The sequence below is a fragment of the Alosa sapidissima genome, chromosome 13 (genome assembly GCF_018492685.1).
Source record: "Alosa sapidissima isolate fAloSap1 chromosome 13, fAloSap1.pri, whole genome shotgun sequence".
In the NCBI taxonomy this organism is placed as follows: Eukaryota; Metazoa; Chordata; class Actinopteri; order Clupeiformes; family Clupeidae; genus Alosa; species Alosa sapidissima.
The window spans coordinates 10361426-10379185 of record NC_055969.1 but is presented as its reverse complement, the minus strand read 5'-3'; the positions used below and the strand labels follow the sequence as shown (position 1 = coordinate 10379185).

The following is a 17760-nucleotide window of genomic DNA, read 5'->3' as shown; positions in this document are numbered from 1 at the left end:
ATGAACAAAGCCAGGAGAACCGAGGGAGACCGCAACAGAGCATTGCTGGTGTCTGCTATAAAGTTTTACCCTGGAGTAGACCTGTCCAGTCGGCCAGGAGCTGCTCAAGATACCAAGCGGCTCCAGAGTGCTCAGCCGACTTGGCTTTAAAGTGGAATTTCACAATGACCTAACAGCAGAGGAGATCTACACTTTATTCAAAGCAGGTATGTTCTGCAGAATTGTGACTACTTGTAAGTCAAATTTGAATTGGTTTAACTGTCATTTAAATGGGTGACTTTCTGCAGGGATGGGATGAATTGTTAATTTGTCTTGTTTTCATGAGGGTCATTCTACGTCAGTTCAACCAGGGCCCACGCACTTAGAAATACAAATACAAAACATATTAATGTCAATGGTGCATTTTGCCCATGTTCAGGGTGGAAAGTGAAAAAGAAAGATTTGCATAAGACGTCAAATTGGGTGTTTTTGAAAAGAAAAGATCATGGAGAATAAAGAAAAAAATATTTTAAAAATCTTTGTATATTCCCACAAGGTGTTTGGGTGCTCTGAAAATGACTGAGGGACCACTATGACCATGCAGGATTATCCAGACCAAACGTGACTATTTTGCTACATACTGGACTATTTATGTACCAGCATGCAAAATTTGAGCCTTCTACATGGTTTAGTTCTTGCACAGTGGGCTTGTGAACTTTGACCAAAAAAAGAGGCCGAACAAAATCGACACCCCCCCCCCCCCCCCCCCCCTGTAAAACTGGCTGTATCTTGGAAAGTATTGATCTTACATAAGAGTAATTTTACAGTGTGTCTCCTGGGTAACATAGGTACACCTGGTAATTTTTTCAGAATTGTTTGAGACCTAAGTGCGTGGGCCCTGGTTGAATTGACGTGGAATGACCCATGAGTTGTACTCAGAGGCGTATCAAGCTTTTTAAAAGTGTGGGGGTTGTGGGATAGGGAAACAATCCGACCAAATTATAAATGACTCCCTACAGGGACGTTGTAAGTATTTTCTGAGAGGGGTGCGGACTATATTGGCAGGTATCCGGGAGTTTCTCCCCAGAAACTTTTTTGAAATTCTGATTGCTAAATAAATACACCATTTTAATGCAGTTTGGGAGGGACAGAACAAGCAGCGCCCCTCATTTGTGTGGCTCATGTGACGTGTAGGCCTACATTATCTACCTGCTATCACTTCACTATTTGACACTACCCTACATGGAGACATCTCATGTTATAAATAAAGTCATTTCAGAAATTATGTTTTGTGCATATGGTTAGCAGGCTACAATAAATTGCCTAACAGACAACAGCCTAATTTCGAGGTATCACTGGACTATTAATATAATACCTATGTATAAATGTGAAGGACACAGAATAATGACGGAACTGTAAGCTCAAATTCAAAAACGTTTTAAGTCTACCCAAACATATGCAAAGGGAATATAAATAAATTGTGTTGCATATAGACAGCTTAATTAATGTCAGTTTAAAGATTATGATTAGCAGTTTCTATGCTGTTTTCAATAATAGTTACAGGAAGCCACGTTGTTGTTTAAACTAGTGTTGTAGCCCACGTTACCTTTCACTTGCTGCAGGGACGCACACATTGCATGAGCGCTCAAGCGTTCTTTGAGTTCTATGCTGGAAATCCTAGTTCTCAGATGTAGAACTCAAATGTGTCTTGAGGCCGCTGTTTGTAAAATCAAAATAAAATGTTCTAAATGGAACGCGATCGTATTTAAGACATTGAGATCTCCAGTAGATGTAGAATGACACACATTGATAGTGAAATGCCGCCGACGTTTGTAAGATCAAATAAGATGTTCTAAATGGAACGCGATGTAAGCTGTTCAGATCTTTTCCAAGCGTCTTGGAGACGTAGGCCTATATGTGCTGGCCTGGCTGGGCTATGTCTATATAGTTGATGACACCAAATTAATAAGAAGGCTATTTCTGATAGGCTAAAAGTTTCCCCAATCTTTCTTTCCGTCCGCTGTTCCATACCATTCAATCTTGCTGCAAATCGAAGCACCAGGCATAACTTCATTTCGCTGCTACGTGGACCAGTAAGCTAATTGTTGAGGAGGCCCAGTTTGAGAAGCTGCAGGTCATAGACAGAGAATAATGAGAACAGTAGCCAAGGGCCTTGGTGCGCGCACCCCCGCTTTCACTTTGACTCGTGCATTTCTACATTGTGACAAACTGTCAGACAGTGAATTTTGGTTTACTAATAATGTGGTAACAATTATCATTTCAATTCTACCTCAAATCTGATCACTGCAGACTTTATAATGCAGACTCAAGCAGCCTTGAAAGACGCACACTTTGAATTTGATCAGAGCGGCTCGGGTTATTCACTGACGCTAACTTGATGTGATTGGCTGAATGACCGTTCAATCAAATCAACAGACCTATTTGTGTCTCTGTGTGTGTGCGTTATCAGAGCCCACCCTTATTAGGCATACGGTTCCAACTCTTTACGTGAGCGTTTATTTCCATATTTTACTTTCGTTTTAATCTGACGACAAGTGTGGGGGATAGAATCGTGTTCCAGGAAAAGTGTGTAGGCTACGTTATAACACCCACGCTTGCTACGCCCTGTACTCAATTAATGTTAACTTGCATCGAGGATGCAGGCTTTTAGAAAATTCTAGGTGGTTGAATTTTCTTTCCCTTAATGTTAGAGGATAAAATATCAATCGTTTACTTGGTTCACCAATATGCAATGTAGGACCATGAATTTACATGGTATGGAGGAATTTCAACTGTTAACTTGAGGTTAGGCTTTTCAAGAATATATAGTGTAGGTGGTTGAATTACCTTTCCACTTAATTCATCTATACAATACAGAACTATGGATTACAGGTCATGATGCAGCAAAATATGGAGTGAGGTTGCACATGTCTCAATTCATGTTAAATTACAATGTAAGGCTTACATGCTATGAATGACACACGTTTTGACCAGAGACGACGCTAAAGGTGAATATTACTGGATCAGCAGGTAAGACGGTGAGAGTGCCACTCACATGAACAACTTGGACATCACAATAAATAAGGGTACGATACCTATAAATAAATCTGCACTGATAAGAGGTTTAATTGACAGAAATCAGTTTCGTTTGTGTAGTAGGCCATCATCCAGAAACTACAACAGTCTTTCTAAGCAGCCCATCAGTGGTTCTCAAAGCTGCTGTAACCTAATGGTTGTGCTTTAGGATTAGTGAGTCTGGCCATGCGAGTGGCACTCTCACGTCCCGTCTTACCTGCTGATCCAATATTCACCTTTAGCTTCGTCTCTGGTCAAAACGTGTGTCATATTCATAGCATGCAAGCCTTGTCTGCATTAGATTCATGGCCGGATTATCATGACCACGGGCCCTGGGCACAAAATCGCAATGGGCGCCCCCTCCTCCCACCCGGCTGCCCGTTAGTGTTTGTTTGTTTCACGCACGCAGTGTGTGGTTTGGATGAGCCAGCCGTGCAGCTTGCCTGTCTTCAGCTTAAAGTTTCTGTCAAATTGTGTGAAAAACGTCCAATTACTTTATTTGATATTTGTAGTATTTTAAGAGTGACCACATGTGACTTTGAAGTTTGACCTCACACCATTGAGTACCTAATCAGTTCATCAGACCCTTATAATAAAATAAGTATGCAAGTTTGATGAAGGTCCTTCAACCAGCATTGGAGATGTTGGAAAATATCATAATGTGTTAACACATGATTTTGTCGTATTGATTTCAGCGTAGTTAATTGAAAGCTCTGTCATTTCTGTGAAGGATTGGAGTTGTAGGAACCTGATCTTCTTAATCAAAGAGTTCCAATATGCCTTCACTATATTTGCTTCCACATTCAAGCCAAATCACCTCAGACTTGGAATGCACACCTGAAATGCCTGGTATTGCGCTATGTAGTTTTGTCGGAGGTAGGGATGGGCAGTATTTATGAATACTTATTTCATATTTCAAATACAAAATAGTATTCTATAATTTGTACTTTATTGGGCTGAAGTAAAATGGCTGTATCAATATACTTTATAGGTGTGTGTTTTTGTAGTTTACAAATACTGCCCAATATTTGTGGTAAAACCAATGTGATAACATCATAAAAGTGCAAAACAGTGAATGTTGCCTCTGACTGGTGCTGACTTAAGTTGCCCAGACTTGTTGTGATCAGAATATTGAGATTCAGAAACACTCTAACCCACTCACTCAACCACATGGCTACTTACTTGCACCCAGACTTATATGTTTGCCTGTTTTAGTATAGAAATTTGAAACAACTTTGACAGTCATGTGTGTCCTCCACAGGTGATGATATAGAGGGCGCCTTTCTGAGCCAGGTTACTGGGCAATATTTCTGAGTATTGTTGTTCTGGCACGGCCTCTTTGATATTGGGCAATTTCCTTTTCTTGACACTTTAATCATCAGTTGGCAAATTAACATGATCATCCAATCGGAACACATGGAACCGGTTATGTGGTTGCCCTGCAACATTGCTCTACTTAAACTGTGAAGCCAAAGACAAATTTCCACTTTTGTGGACAATAAAGATTATTATTATTATTATTATTATTATTATTATTAAAGCAACACAATAGAAAAATAAATGTATGCTACTTCGCATCAATATAACACCATTTAGCGCAGATGGTACCCAATTAGTGCATTCTTTGCATGCATTGACAATGTCAGAGACTTCATTCTCTGTATTATGTCAGTGTATCATGAGTTTCAATTTAAATTTATTGTGCTTATAGAGCGGCAAAACATTACACATGTATCATGGCGCTTTACAGAGTGTAGACAATCAGAGAAAAAAAAAGGAAGAAAAGAAGGCCCATGGGTAACAGGGGCGAGGAAAACCTCCCTAGAATTGGAGATGCATATAGGAAGCAACCTCGAGCAGATCCACGACTCCAGGGCCTGACCCATCTGCCTAGGGTCAAATACAGGACAGTAAGGTCTGTATACATGACAAATGCATATGATAGTCAGGTGTAGAGAATAGGACATGGTGTTTAAAGCCACCTGAGGTGAAAGTTACAAGAGGTGGGATGATTATGTATCCGTTATGATAATGCATTAATCCTAATTTAGTGACAGAAAGTTCAAATAGTCCAGCGTTGGAATTGTCCAGGGGAAAGGAGTTGTCAAGGGGCATGTGGTGGGTCGGCAGACGGGCCAGGAATCCGGGCAGAGTTGTCATAGGCAGGTGCTAGGCTGTACAGGCCAGGAATCCAGATAAGGGTAGTTAATAGAACTGCATTGGGTTGCTTTAAGTCCCCATTTTGTGGCTCTAAATAGGTGTGGTGGTTAGTTTGAGTTCAAGTTCAGTTGTGACTTTTTGAGTACATCTCTGATACAGTATTTAGACTATGAGAAGTAACCGGCATGTATAAGCATAATTGATCTGTTGACTGTTTGCAGATTTATGGCATGTCTAGGCAGAGAAAAGCTGCATGCTCTCAAATGCTGTCCACTTAGTCAACAGAGTCGGTGTACTGATGAAGGAATGGATTAAATAGACAGATATGGAAGGTTTTACGTGATTTCATGCTCCCTTTAAAAAGTATATTTAGTATTTTCAAAATACAAAATTACAGTATATTTTGATATGGTGTGGCTACTGTATTAGTTTATTTTTATACACTTCAAATTAGGGTATCTGATATTTTATTCTAAAATTCATTTTGATATATTTTTGCCCATCCCTGGTCACAGATAGGAGCATGACATCTTTTGTCGGTTTAAGACAAATTGCATACCCCCTTAAAACTAAATGTGTATCCATATGTTGAAATTGCTAAAAATGGGAATTCATAGATCATGTTACTTTAAGCACCTCTACAAATCAATCATATGCTCAACCTTTGGCACATGTGCTACATGCAATTTATTATTCTCCACAGAGAGCAGTAAGCCTGTTGACAACTGTTTCATTGGTATTATTTCAACTCATGGAGAGGAAGGCGTGGTGTTTGGGGCAGATGGCAATCGCGTGATACTCTCACAGATCTTTGGATTTTTTGATAACCCCACCATGGTTGATGAGACAAAGCTTTTTTTTGTGCAGGTAAGATGTCACTTCACTAATGAAATGAATTCAAGAATATTACCTGTGCCAGTGACAGCATGCTCCAGTAAATATGCGACAGTGTCACAATATGGCAGTTTAAAAAAATGATGTACCATAAGAGGTAGCGGTCTCCTCTCAGTCTGAATATGTTCTATGTTTTAATCTGATTGATCCTGTCTCTGTAGGCATGTCGAGGTCATGAGTTAGACAGTGGAGTCGAAATAGAGACGGACTCAGCCTCTGTTTCAGATGAAGATGATAATCTCTCAGACTGTCTCTCCATTCCTATCAACACAGCTGTCATGTATGCAACAGCTCCAGGTAACTTGGTCCTTTGATCAGCCACTGTTTTAGGGATATGTTCTGCCAGGGGAAAGTACAACCACCACAGCATATTTGAACAGTCTACTAGAACTTACATTGTGTTCATTTTTGTTTGGTCTGCAGGATACAGTGCCTTCACGAACCCATTGGGCTCAGTCTTCATCCAGACTTTCTGCAACCTTCTGGAAGAGGATGGAGGTTGTGACCTGGAGATAACTCGTCTCATGACACGACTAAATTACCAGGTCGCCTACCACTTCCAGGCAAGGGGAAAGGTGCTGGCAGGGAAGAAAGAGATGCCATGCTTTGCTACTCGCCTCACTGAAGAGGTGTACCCCTTCAGAGACTCACAGAGGAGCACTGAGGAGCTGAGTGAAAAACTTGCAACCACAGCACTGGTGGAAGACTATCACAAGGTACGCAAGCGCTCTATCAGCTAAAAGAACAAGCTGAGAAGAGTACCTGATCCACGGCTTTAAATACCGGTCATCTTGCATTTCCTCCCCTGGGTCTTCTCATTGTAATGTCTTTAGACCTGTCACATTTAAATAGCATAGCAGAAGGTTTAGTGCCACATCCTTGCATGCACACACATACAACTCCCTGTTTCACAACAGGTTGCTAGACATCGTTTGCTTGATTTGGCTACTATGAATGATAAAATGTGTACATACAGATGTTTCTTTTCAATGTAAATACATGTTATACTTTATCTTGTTTTTCCTTCAGTGCAATAAACCAGGGTTATCTCATGGGTCACAGGTTGTAAGAAACCTGTTGATTGTATGAAACGTCACAGGTTGTAAGAAAACACAACTGAAAATGAAACACAAGCAATGATTTTTGTTAACTCAGACATTGTCTCATGACTCAATCTGTGTGACAAGTCAGCCACACCTAGCTTACGTGCCTGAGGCCGGAATGGGAACAGGACAGGCGTGCTTCTTCTCGAGTATGGGTTATCCACTCAGAGGTGAATTCTAGTGTACCAACAGTGACAGTACCACGGAAGTATCTTGACTACATTTCATGCATAAGTCATAAGTCTCATCATTACGAGGAAAATGTTGTGAACTGTTTGTAAAGACATTCAGCCAAATATAGAGGTGAAAGTATTTGTGCAAGGGGGCCATAACACTAATATTTGAAGTCATTAGGCGAGTTCGACTTCGGCTGAGTCTGGCTTACTACGTAAACGTGATCTTCAGAGGCTAGCCGGGAGGAGCTACAACAGAGGGCAGCTCATCCCGGACAGAAAGGCTACAGTCTGCCTGACGTGACTCGCGGGAGACATCGCGGGAGATATCGCGGAATGTTGTTTGCAATAAACACAGCAGAACTTTCATTCTTACTCATGCTCATATTAAAATGAGCATGACTGACGAAATAAATTCTTATGATGTAGTTTAAATAAACCACTGTTGTCATACAGTTAACAGGCCTGCATTGTAGCACATAAATCCAATATCAAGTGTTTCCCCTATATGTGTGTCTATCTAGCCAACAGCAGAAAATAACAGAATATCCAAACGTTTTCAGTAGGCTAGCCTACCTTTGTTGCAGAAATCACGTATAAGAAGGTATCCCTTCGATTTCTGTTTATTTTCGCATATTCCAACATAAGGAAGCAGCATGAGCCTATCATAATCGTCATGAGGACATTCCTCCCAAATGGCCCTATCACGTCTTTGAACTGACGTCATGAGGGCGTGTTTCAGCTCGTGGAAGATATTTACCCCCTGGCATAAGTTTTACTGTGTGTTTTGTATGTTTCGTATGTATGAATGGTTTGTTATTGAATATACATGTTGAACAGTATATGAAGTGATGGTTTGCTATAAAATGTAACGGGTATTTTTGCAATAAAAAAAAAATAAATAAATAAAAAAAAAAGCTCGTGGAAGGCAACTGCAAGATCTGTCTGCAGGCTAAGACTCCCGCGATATTTTAAGGTCATGTGACATGGTGTCACGGTGGTAAGTCCCTCCCATAGACAGTAAAGGTCCCTCCCCGCAGAGCCCGTCTACGGAGAGCCTCCCCACTCTCTATTAATCCCATATAAACCGAATTTGGCTGCAGTTCACCAGAGTTCACCTAGATGGCGATCGCGGGCGAGTCCAAAATACATGGGGTCCTATGGAGCTACATGGCTACATTTATTGTTTTCACCTGTTTAACAACTGAAACCCTCAGATTTTATTTTATTTTTCGCAAAATGGATATGGATTATCAATCAAAAGTGAAATAATCCGGGAGTCATGTCCTTTCGTTTTCTTAAAGGTTGGGTCGTTGTTGCCCATAACACGCTAGCATTGATGCTATGCTATGCTATGATCATGCTAATGAATGACGTCATTGACACGTTTGAAAGGCTTTTTAGAACAATTAAGTGACTTTAAAAAATATAATACTCAACCAAGTGTATTGTCTTTGTCTCCCCTTTCAAATACAATATTCAAATTACTTGAAAAAAAATTATATCCCGAGAAAAGTGGATTTTGAGGGCTTCAGCTCCATAGACCTCCATTCATTCTGGACTCGCCCGCGAGCGCCCCTAGATGCAGTACCACACCGGAAGAGTTCCGAGAGTGAAGGTTCTCCCCTTATTAGACATTCTCTGCTCCCTGGCTGACAGAAGTCGGACAGAATTTCTAACCAGCAAGCATTGCGTCCATCCCAGTATGCATTGTGTTCAATTCTCTGGTTCAACCCAGCATGCATCACATCAGAGCCCGTCTGATCACATCAAGTCAGATCTGCACAGATCTGCCGCAAGTCGAACTCGCCTAATGTCTAATAAGGGGAGAACCAGAGCCCGTTTACGGAGAGCCGGATCACTCCCTAACTCCATTATACCTGCAATCTGCTGCAGTTCCGCTAGGGGCGATCACGAAAAAGTGCAAAAACTTTTTCGCAAAGCGGCAACCGAGTTATGATAAAATGTCCAGATTGTGCGTTTTCATGAGTTTTCGATCGTCATATATTTCATTTCTATTCATCAAAGAGTTCCCAAAATAACATATAAGGTGTGTTAGTGTCTAGTTTCGTAATAAAAAAAAAAAAGCTAAAAACGTAATATTATGTTTTTGGCATTCAACGCATGGGAAGGGAAAACGTAATATTAAGTTTTTGGCACTCAATGAGTTAATTTGTTGACTTTTGGTAAGGGAGTTATACAATTATTGTTCTGTTTTTCATATTTTATTTACATATATTTTTGGTATGTTTTTGATTAATATAATTTTTTCTATTCCATATATTTCTTAGTCATCATTGATTGATCTGGTGTCATATGCATAAATGTAAGGCACTTTGAATGACCATTGTGTATGATAACGTGCTATATAAATACATTTTTACTTGAACTTATATAGTAGAATTGAAGCATGACATATACAAAAGTTAGGAGGTGGAACGCAATCTGGTGTGTAAGGACTAAGTTAAAAGCTACATTAAACCTTTCATCATACTTTAGCTGGGATCATTTCTGATTCAGAAATTAAGTTATCAAAGTGACCTAAAAAGGACTGATTCTGTACAAAATTGGTGAACACTTGCTATTTTAAGAAAATGTTATCCAGGCATGCCAGCATTTTCTTTTTTTTAATACATGATGTTTAAACCTACTGTAAATAGTACAAATCATTGTGACCCTCTGTAGAGCATTGAATGGAAACTGAATTACCAACATTGACCCAAGATGACTTTCCTTGGACCAACAGGAAATTTAAAAATTACATAAAATAAAAATAAAAAATAAAAAAGGCACTTGAGACGAAGATCACTTACATTGCTCCTGGAAAGGCTAAAACTCTCAGGAAAATGTATTTAGGATAAAGTCTATCCATATAGCTACAAGCTGCTTGCTTGCCCATGGTCTAGGAAGGCGAAATCACTTAAGTCGTAGCCCATAGCTTAAAACCAGATTAAAAAGTTTGATTATAACAGAAACCAAGGCCAAATGGTCGAATCCAGTCATGCCTTAAAACAGCCTGGAGTTAAATGATGCTAATAAATATTATGTAAAATCCATAGAGAAACAGGATTCTCCTCGGTTGTTCAACCAAATAAATGACAGCCCATAGCAGCAATAGCCAGTTGTTTTCCTACATTCCTATTCCAGTAAGACAACACAATCTCCATAATTAAGCCAGCCATAGTGTTCAGAGAATGCATAAGTTATATGTAATTTTTTTGTAAACATTCTCACAGAATTTGACTACCACGTATTTGTCGCAGTGTTCAATCGGCAGCTTTGGTACACATAGAAACAGCACAGCTTTGTTTCTTCTTGCCGCGGTCAAGTCCAACGGTCCCGTTGTCCGTGCTTGTGTGGTCGGGGCCGGTCCCGGTCCCGTGACTTCCGCTGGTGCCCCTGTGGCAGGTGCTGCTGGGAGCCTGGGGAACCCTCCTGTGGTCCGCTAAACCTGTAGCGCGGTAGTATCGGGTAGGGAGGAGCGCAGGGGTGAGGGGGTCCCCTCCTGTCCCTGTCCGAGGGATGATGCCTTTGGGGCAGCCTCATGAATGGAGGAGGGTCAGGGAAGAGGCCAGGCCCAGGGTAGAACCCAGGAGGAGGGGGCAGGAGGCCTGGACCGCCATTAAACCCATGGTTCATCCCCCAGGCATGAGGAGGTCTGGGCAAGGGCAGAAGGTACAGAAGACAAATTATACAAATAAGCCCAAGTAAGTCCAGGTCAAATTAGAGTGGGTACAAAATACGAGGTAGAAAGCTACCTAAAAGCAAAATTAAAAACTAGATTTTTTCTCCTAAACCCCCCTTTGAGAAAAAAGGAGCAATAAGAATAGACTGAAAGTGAAAGAAAAGATATTTTGAGGTCTTAAAAGGCGCTCTAAGCGATGTCACACGTTTTTTAGGCTAAAACATTTTTTGTCAGGTACAGCAAACATCACCTCACCATCCGCTAGCTGCCTGTGTACTGAATACACTGTAACAAAATGTGATCTATGTGGAACGCCAGGCTCCAGAAACAGCAACAAAAACAACCTGGGCAAACCTGGCCCATAAAAACATAAACTGTTCCAGCAAATCACCGACGGGATGTACGTTTCGGAGAGTTTCAATTGCACAGGAGGGAGGGGGAGGGAGTAGCAAGCTAGCTCTCTGTTTTGTTTGAACGTTACCCAGCATTGCTTTAACTTAATTGGACATTAAAGGGACACCAGGCAACATTTTCGTTCGTTAATTACTCATCTTCACAAGTCGGTATATGGTTAAATGACTCATTACAGGGCGAATGAAGACTCTCTCGCCCACCCCTACTGCCTGTAGGAAAAATATCCCGCTTGCAAGTTCAGTGTATCGTACCCGCCGACCGAAGCAGAATCAGTTTACAGCCTGCATCCACAGCACAGAGACAGGCTAACGAAACTGTAGTGATTGTTGCAAACGTGTGTATAATGGGAGAGCCGGCGAAGCAGCAGCGAAAATCCTTGACGGAAGATGCAAAGAAAAGGAAAAGAGCTTCAGACCGAGCGAGGGGGAGTTTCGTAGAGAAAAAGCATCAGGCTTGCCTGGTGTCCCTTTAAATTGGACATTAAATTGGACATGGGCAAACTGAGACAAGGAGGGATATTTTTCTTTTTCTTCTCAAACTATTCTCACCTACTTAATCATCTTGACCCTGGAGAGGCATAGGGCCTTCACATTCTTCATTTCGCGTGCAGCTCTTTTAGCCTCTACCTGTGAATGGAAATTCTAGTTGAGTTTTTAAATCATAGCGTAAGCTACTTTTTTTCGATGCAAATCTCAAGCGCTGTTGACTTTGCTGCCCTGTGTAATGTCTTCTGTTAAATATGGTTAAATTGATGGGATAAGGAGGTCACATCAGCTGAATTGAGATCTTCTAGTTTGATACCAGAGTCCATTGTATGTTTCTTGGTGGATTCATCTCTGTCTTCATGTTCAAGTCGATAACCAGGGTCAAGATGACTGCCGAAGGCATACACCCCTCACCAACTCCAGATTGTACATCAAATGGTTCTGAGGTGAATGGTAAATTACTTGGCACTTAGTGAAATTGTACAGCCCGTGTAAAATGTTGACAATTTTGCCAGGGCTCACGATGGAATGTGTTGTGTATTGCAGAGTCAGGCTAAATCGGTGTCTCTATATAGCCCTGTTTTATATAGGATGCTTATATAGAAAGCAATACAGGCTAATCATTTCTATGTAACAATAATGGCTGACATAATATTTTCCTTTATTGAAAGCTAGATTCATGAATCGTCAAAGCCATGTCGGGCAATAGGCTATGGTTTAATTCAGCGCCTGGTTGTTCACTTTTCACTCTTGGCCACAGCCTGTTCAGGTGGATTTACTTCGTCCTGTTTCAAAAGCTAAGCAGTGTCTACTGCAGTCGGTAAGTGGATGGAAGACTGATTGGACTATTGCTGGAATAACACATTAGTTCACGCCTCCACCAAAACATCAAAGGAGTGACGGATTATGTTGCCTAATCCTATTTTATTGTATTAAATTGAGACAAACAGAAATGCATTTTTTTTTGCAACACTTTTAATGTAATAAATAAATGAAAAAATGTTAAAGCTTTGGCATTGTGTTGAAAGTTGTAGGCATTCTCTACAAGAGTCCGTGGCTGCTATAATTTGTGATTGTGTCTATTTTAAGGTCTTTTCCTTCAGTTATGTTTGGTAGATCTAGAATTTCTTCACAAAATGCTCCATCCAGTTGACTGATCATGTTTTCCTCTTTATCCTTTACTGGTTTAGATGTATTGCATTTACTGTATATTTATTGTATATCAACTATGTCATTTCTAGCCTTTTACTATTACTCCTTATTTCTTCTATGTAGAGTTTAGGAGAAACAGGTCAGATCTCAATGAAAGCTAATTTATTTTTTGTGGGACAAAGCATTTTTTGAGACAAGAAATGTCCATTTGGGTAGTGACCACCTTCCATACTGCTTAGAGTACAAAACACCATAGTACATTGGCTAAACAATTGACACCTACTTGGTTAATGTTCAAATGTGTGCCATTAGCTGTAACAAATACTACTAGAGGAACAAAATCATATCTAGTATAAAGAACTTACCTAAAACTATCTTCATATGGCACATCACAGTCCCTCTGCCGTGGTCTCTGGTTCCTGAAGGGTGGGTGGTGTTTAGAGACCTGGGTCTGGGCGAAGGGGGCATTGGGATGTCTCTGGTTGGCATAACCTTGGGCAGGCTCTTGATCTGGTTCCTCCATACCTTCATTACTACCATCACAAGACATTAGAAGGCTCCTGTTACTGAGAGTCTTGGGCTAATATAAAGGTTGTAAAATAGAGCCAACTGACGACAAACCTCCTCTTAGGCCCTTGCTGCAGGTCATCAATGTAGTTTTGTCTCTCTATGTTGTGTCCTCTTGATGTGTTAAATACTGTAAGAAGAGGAAATCAATCAGCATTCTATAGTTTCAGTTACCATTCATACCCATCATTTACATCAAGAACTTCCTATTAGCGAAAAGACACATCTGAAAACAAGTGGCTAACAGTGCCACCTACTGGCGGCATGATGAGCTTTCTGTACATGCCACGAGTCCACTTCTATCTCGTTCTTTTTCTGTCTTATAATGGTTTGTGGATGAGACTGAGGCCAAACACAGTCACCGAGACAACCTCCATGTAATAACTGAGGACTAGGTGAATACTCACTGCCACATGAGCTGGAGTTATAGAGGATGCCCTCCCCAAACACACATGCAGGAAAGCACAAACATATTCTTCAGTGTGGAACTAAAACACTTACATTCTATGGCTTTCTTTGGTTCAATTCCATCTACATCAATTAGGTACCTACAAGTGGAGAGATATATGTGGTCCTGAGTTTGATACAGTACTTCAGTTAGTCAACCATCTGCAAACACCTAATCAAGCAGACACCAACCTGCACACAAGGTAACCTGTACGATTCAGCCCATGGGTACAATGGACACCAATCAGCTTATCTGTGGTTGAAAAGAACAGAAAAACAGTTGACAGGCAGATCACAGAAATCAAAGGGAATTAAGACTTTAACAGGCCACTGCTGCTAAAGTTGTGCTAGATGACTTGCCGTTATCTTCGTTGTCAAGTAAAAATTTTCTAACTGCCCTCTTGAAACTGAGGATGGTCGGATCACTTGGAACCTCATGTCCAGCAGTGAAGATCTTCACATAGTACACAGAATCAGGCAAATCCTACAAATCACACGTGTAGAGTTACATACCACAGTAGTAAAGCAGCATGAGAGCATCGACAACAATTCATTTTCATCAATTCAGTAAAGGTATACATTTATTTACTGTCAATGTCAAAGTGCAAGCAGAGTTCAGATCAGCTTGACACAACTAGAAGGGTGCCCCAGCCCTCACATGCCCTGGGGATTGCACATGTGGCCACTTCTACATTTCCCTGTGGATGGGCTAGTAATTACTACTAGTTGGTTACTGCAAGCTTTCAGGACAAATGTTACTCTTACCTGTGGCTTGTAGTAGCGTGTTGTGAAAGTGAGATCAATGATGAGTCCCAGCTGTTGCTTCTCCTCCTCCAACACATGTACAAGATCATTTGGACCAAATGCCTCGGAGGCGGTCAAGCGACTTAAAAGGGACTGTGAGAATGCATGGCGTCACTTTAAGATCAACGTGTTAAGATACATTATTCCAAGAAAGCTTTAGAGCATAATTTCTTACCTGTTTCAAAGGGACCTTAAAAGCAACGAAGCGCGTTCCAGGTATCCTTTTACCCACAGCCTTGTAATCGGTCCACCTGAAAGATGTATAAATTAGAGCAATGGAGTTAAATGACGGATGGTCAAGGTTAAAAGCCGTGACTTGTTCATCACTTCAGCATAAAGTCAGCCTTACAAACTTACCTATCAGGGATACCATTCTTCTTGTGTTGAGAGTGAGACATTCTTTTTGCATCTGTAATTTGATCACAGGGCCCTCAGTAAGCCAACATTAGCTAAAGAACTGTCCTACGAATTTAAATGATAATATTAGTCACACAATAAGAAAAGAATAACGTTAACATAGCCTAGAATCACTTAACGTGAACGTTCACCACCACAGACATAGCTATGGCAATCGAATATACGCATAAATCATTTAATTCGTAATCGAAACGTTTAGCATATTGGTTCTAACAATAATTTGTATTGCATTGTTGTATTGTATTGTTAGATCGTGCGACTCCAGCTCATGCTCCAGCTTCATTAACAACATTAGTTAGCATTAGCAGTTATCTCTGGCTAGTGCTGCTAGCCTCAGAGTGACATGACTCATTTGTTAACATTAACGTTAGGTGACTTACGCGTGGTATGAATATCCCTCTGAAAAGATGTACGATAACACAACTGGAATGCTTTTACAAAATTCCTACAAGTCACTGTACGACTAAAGACGAGTAATGGATGAATCCCACGCATAGCCTACTGAATACAGCTAGCTTCTGGTGGTTCTGTAACACGTTCGGCAACACGATGCACGCGTCACATTAGCTATTACTGCCCCCTTCTGTATCGGAGGTGTTAATGCCCCGGTTACACGGGGTATTTACAGGTTTTTTATTAAACCGTGGTGAATATTCTAAAATCTTTGCCGCCAGTCTGACCAAAACAGACCGAGACCTTCTTAATTGTATGGCCTCTAGGGTGGCCAGACGTCCTGCTTTTAGTCCAGTCATTTTAAGCCAAAATAGAACAAATTACAACAGAAGAAAACTTAACTGATTTTGTATCCTCAATATGTATGTCCTGAGTAAGGGGGGAAAAAGCCCCGAAGAATCCCAATAGGGGAAAGTTTAGAAAAAGACCTAAATATACCCTTTTCATGCGCCTATTCAGTATTTTTCTCACGCAAATAGGGGGAAAAAATTTACCTTCACATATCACCATGAAAATTACTGAGTTGATTACTTACATCAAGACAAACATAAAATGTATTATACGTTTTTGGAAATTGTTTGTTAACATGGCCAAACAGGGCATAGTGTAATTATGTATAGCCAGGGATGGGCATTATTTCTAATACATGTATTTAAAATATGTATTTAAAATACAAAATACTATTTTATACTATGTAAAATACAAAATACTATGTAATACTATACTATTTGTATTTTATAGAGATGATGAAAATCCCTTTATATTTTGTATCAAAATACTTCAGTGTGGTGTATTTTTGTATTTTCAAAATACTGTAAAATACTTTCTGTGAAACACTGTGATGACATCTATCTAACTATCTATAAAGCACAAAATCTCTGTCTCTGTCTGTCTGTGGCACCCTCGCATGGTCAAGCCCCTCTGCTAAGGTTACACACACTCCTTTGCTCACACAAGGACAGCACAAGGAATTCTCAAAGGACTTTGAGTTTGCTATTTTCCTTTCTTGTTTCTGTTTTACAGTTTTTTTCAAGACTTTAAATTTGTCTATGTTCTCTGACCTATGGAATATTTCAGTGATATGATAACTTCACAAGATACATCAAACAAGGACATTTCCAATTTTGCACATTTTAAATAAGAAATGATTGATAATGTCATAATAATTCTTCTAATTGGCTTAACTGATTGGATGGTATTAATGTGACCTGAACGCGGACCTTGGCAGAGGTTTATATTGGGATGTCTAACATGAGAGGTCAGCATATCTAATCTGTTGACTGATTATGGAAGGAGTCTCTTGCTTTCAGATGTTTTTCCAGGTAGTGTACAAGTGAAGGGATAGTCGAAAAAGGCTTTTAGAAAGATGTATTTTGTAGTATTTTAAAAATACAAAATACAGTATTTTATTTTGATACATTTTTTGGCTGCTGTATTTTGTAGCTTATTTTGATACATTTTTAATGTGGGTATTTGGTATTTTATTTGGAAATACATTTTGATGTATTTGTGCCCATCCCTATGTATAGCTAATGTATAGTGACCCAAAACTAATTGCAACATTTGACAAACAAATTGTCCAAGGCATGGAGGAAGATAATACATGTCTTAACTGGTATTATATCTCATCTAGAGGGTATATGCTTATAGAACATATATAGTGTATGGTGTTTAATTTGTTTTCCCCGGACAGTATAGGCCAAAATGTATCCATTTTACACTAGATTCGCATTTACAGAATAGAGGGCAATGTATTGTGCATGGCATGGAGGAAGATGGGAAATGTCTTAAATGGTGTTATATATCCTCTGGAGGGTATATGCTTATAGAAAATATATAGTTTATGGTGTTTAATTTGTGTTCCCCGGACAGTATAGGCCAAAATGTATCCACTTTACACTACATTCGCCTTTACAGAATAGAGGGCAATGTATGTGCATGGCATGAAGGAA

General features: G+C 40.1%; 1 protein-coding gene and 1 pseudogene across 2 annotated transcripts; one reads left to right on the top strand and one right to left on the bottom strand.

Moving 5' to 3' along the window:
• On the top strand, positions 1-7160 carry LOC121680480 (annotated as a pseudogene).
• A 2836-nt stretch (positions 7161-9996) lies between these two features.
• Positions 9997-15937, bottom strand: LOC121679589 (RNA/RNP complex-1-interacting phosphatase-like). 2 transcript variants are annotated; one of them, XM_042058404.1, is made up of 10 exons: positions 15736-15937; positions 15296-15400; positions 15114-15189; positions 14900-15031; positions 14495-14618; positions 14327-14387; positions 14189-14235; positions 13742-13817; positions 13486-13653; positions 9997-11042 (listed from the first exon to the last, which is right to left on the bottom strand). In XM_042058404.1, exons 2-10 carry the CDS (start codon positions 15334-15336, stop codon positions 10709-10711), a joined length of 1059 nt encoding a protein of 352 aa, XP_041914338.1. In that variant the 5' UTR covers positions 15337-15400; positions 15736-15937; the 3' UTR covers positions 9997-10708. The 2 variants fall into 2 exon arrangements, with proteins under 2 accessions (XP_041914338.1, XP_041914337.1); XM_042058403.1 differs by having other exon boundaries at positions 15296-15347.
• Between the last annotated feature and the right edge of the window lie 1823 nt (positions 15938-17760).

Bases quoted from the DNA above. Each gene is read 5' to 3' on its own strand.
- LOC121679589 (XM_042058403.1), bottom strand. From the start codon at position 15,850: ATGCGTGGGATTCATCCATTACTCGTCTTTAGTCGTACAGTGACTTGT. The intron at 15,348-15,735 runs GTAAGTCACCTA...ATCAAATTACAG, and splicing joins GAGGGATATTCATACCACGC to ATGCAAAAAGAATGTCTCAC. The intron at 14,236-14,326 runs GTTGGTGTCTGC...CTCCACTTGTAG, and splicing joins ACAGGTTACCTTGTGTGCAG to GTACCTAATTGATGTAGATG.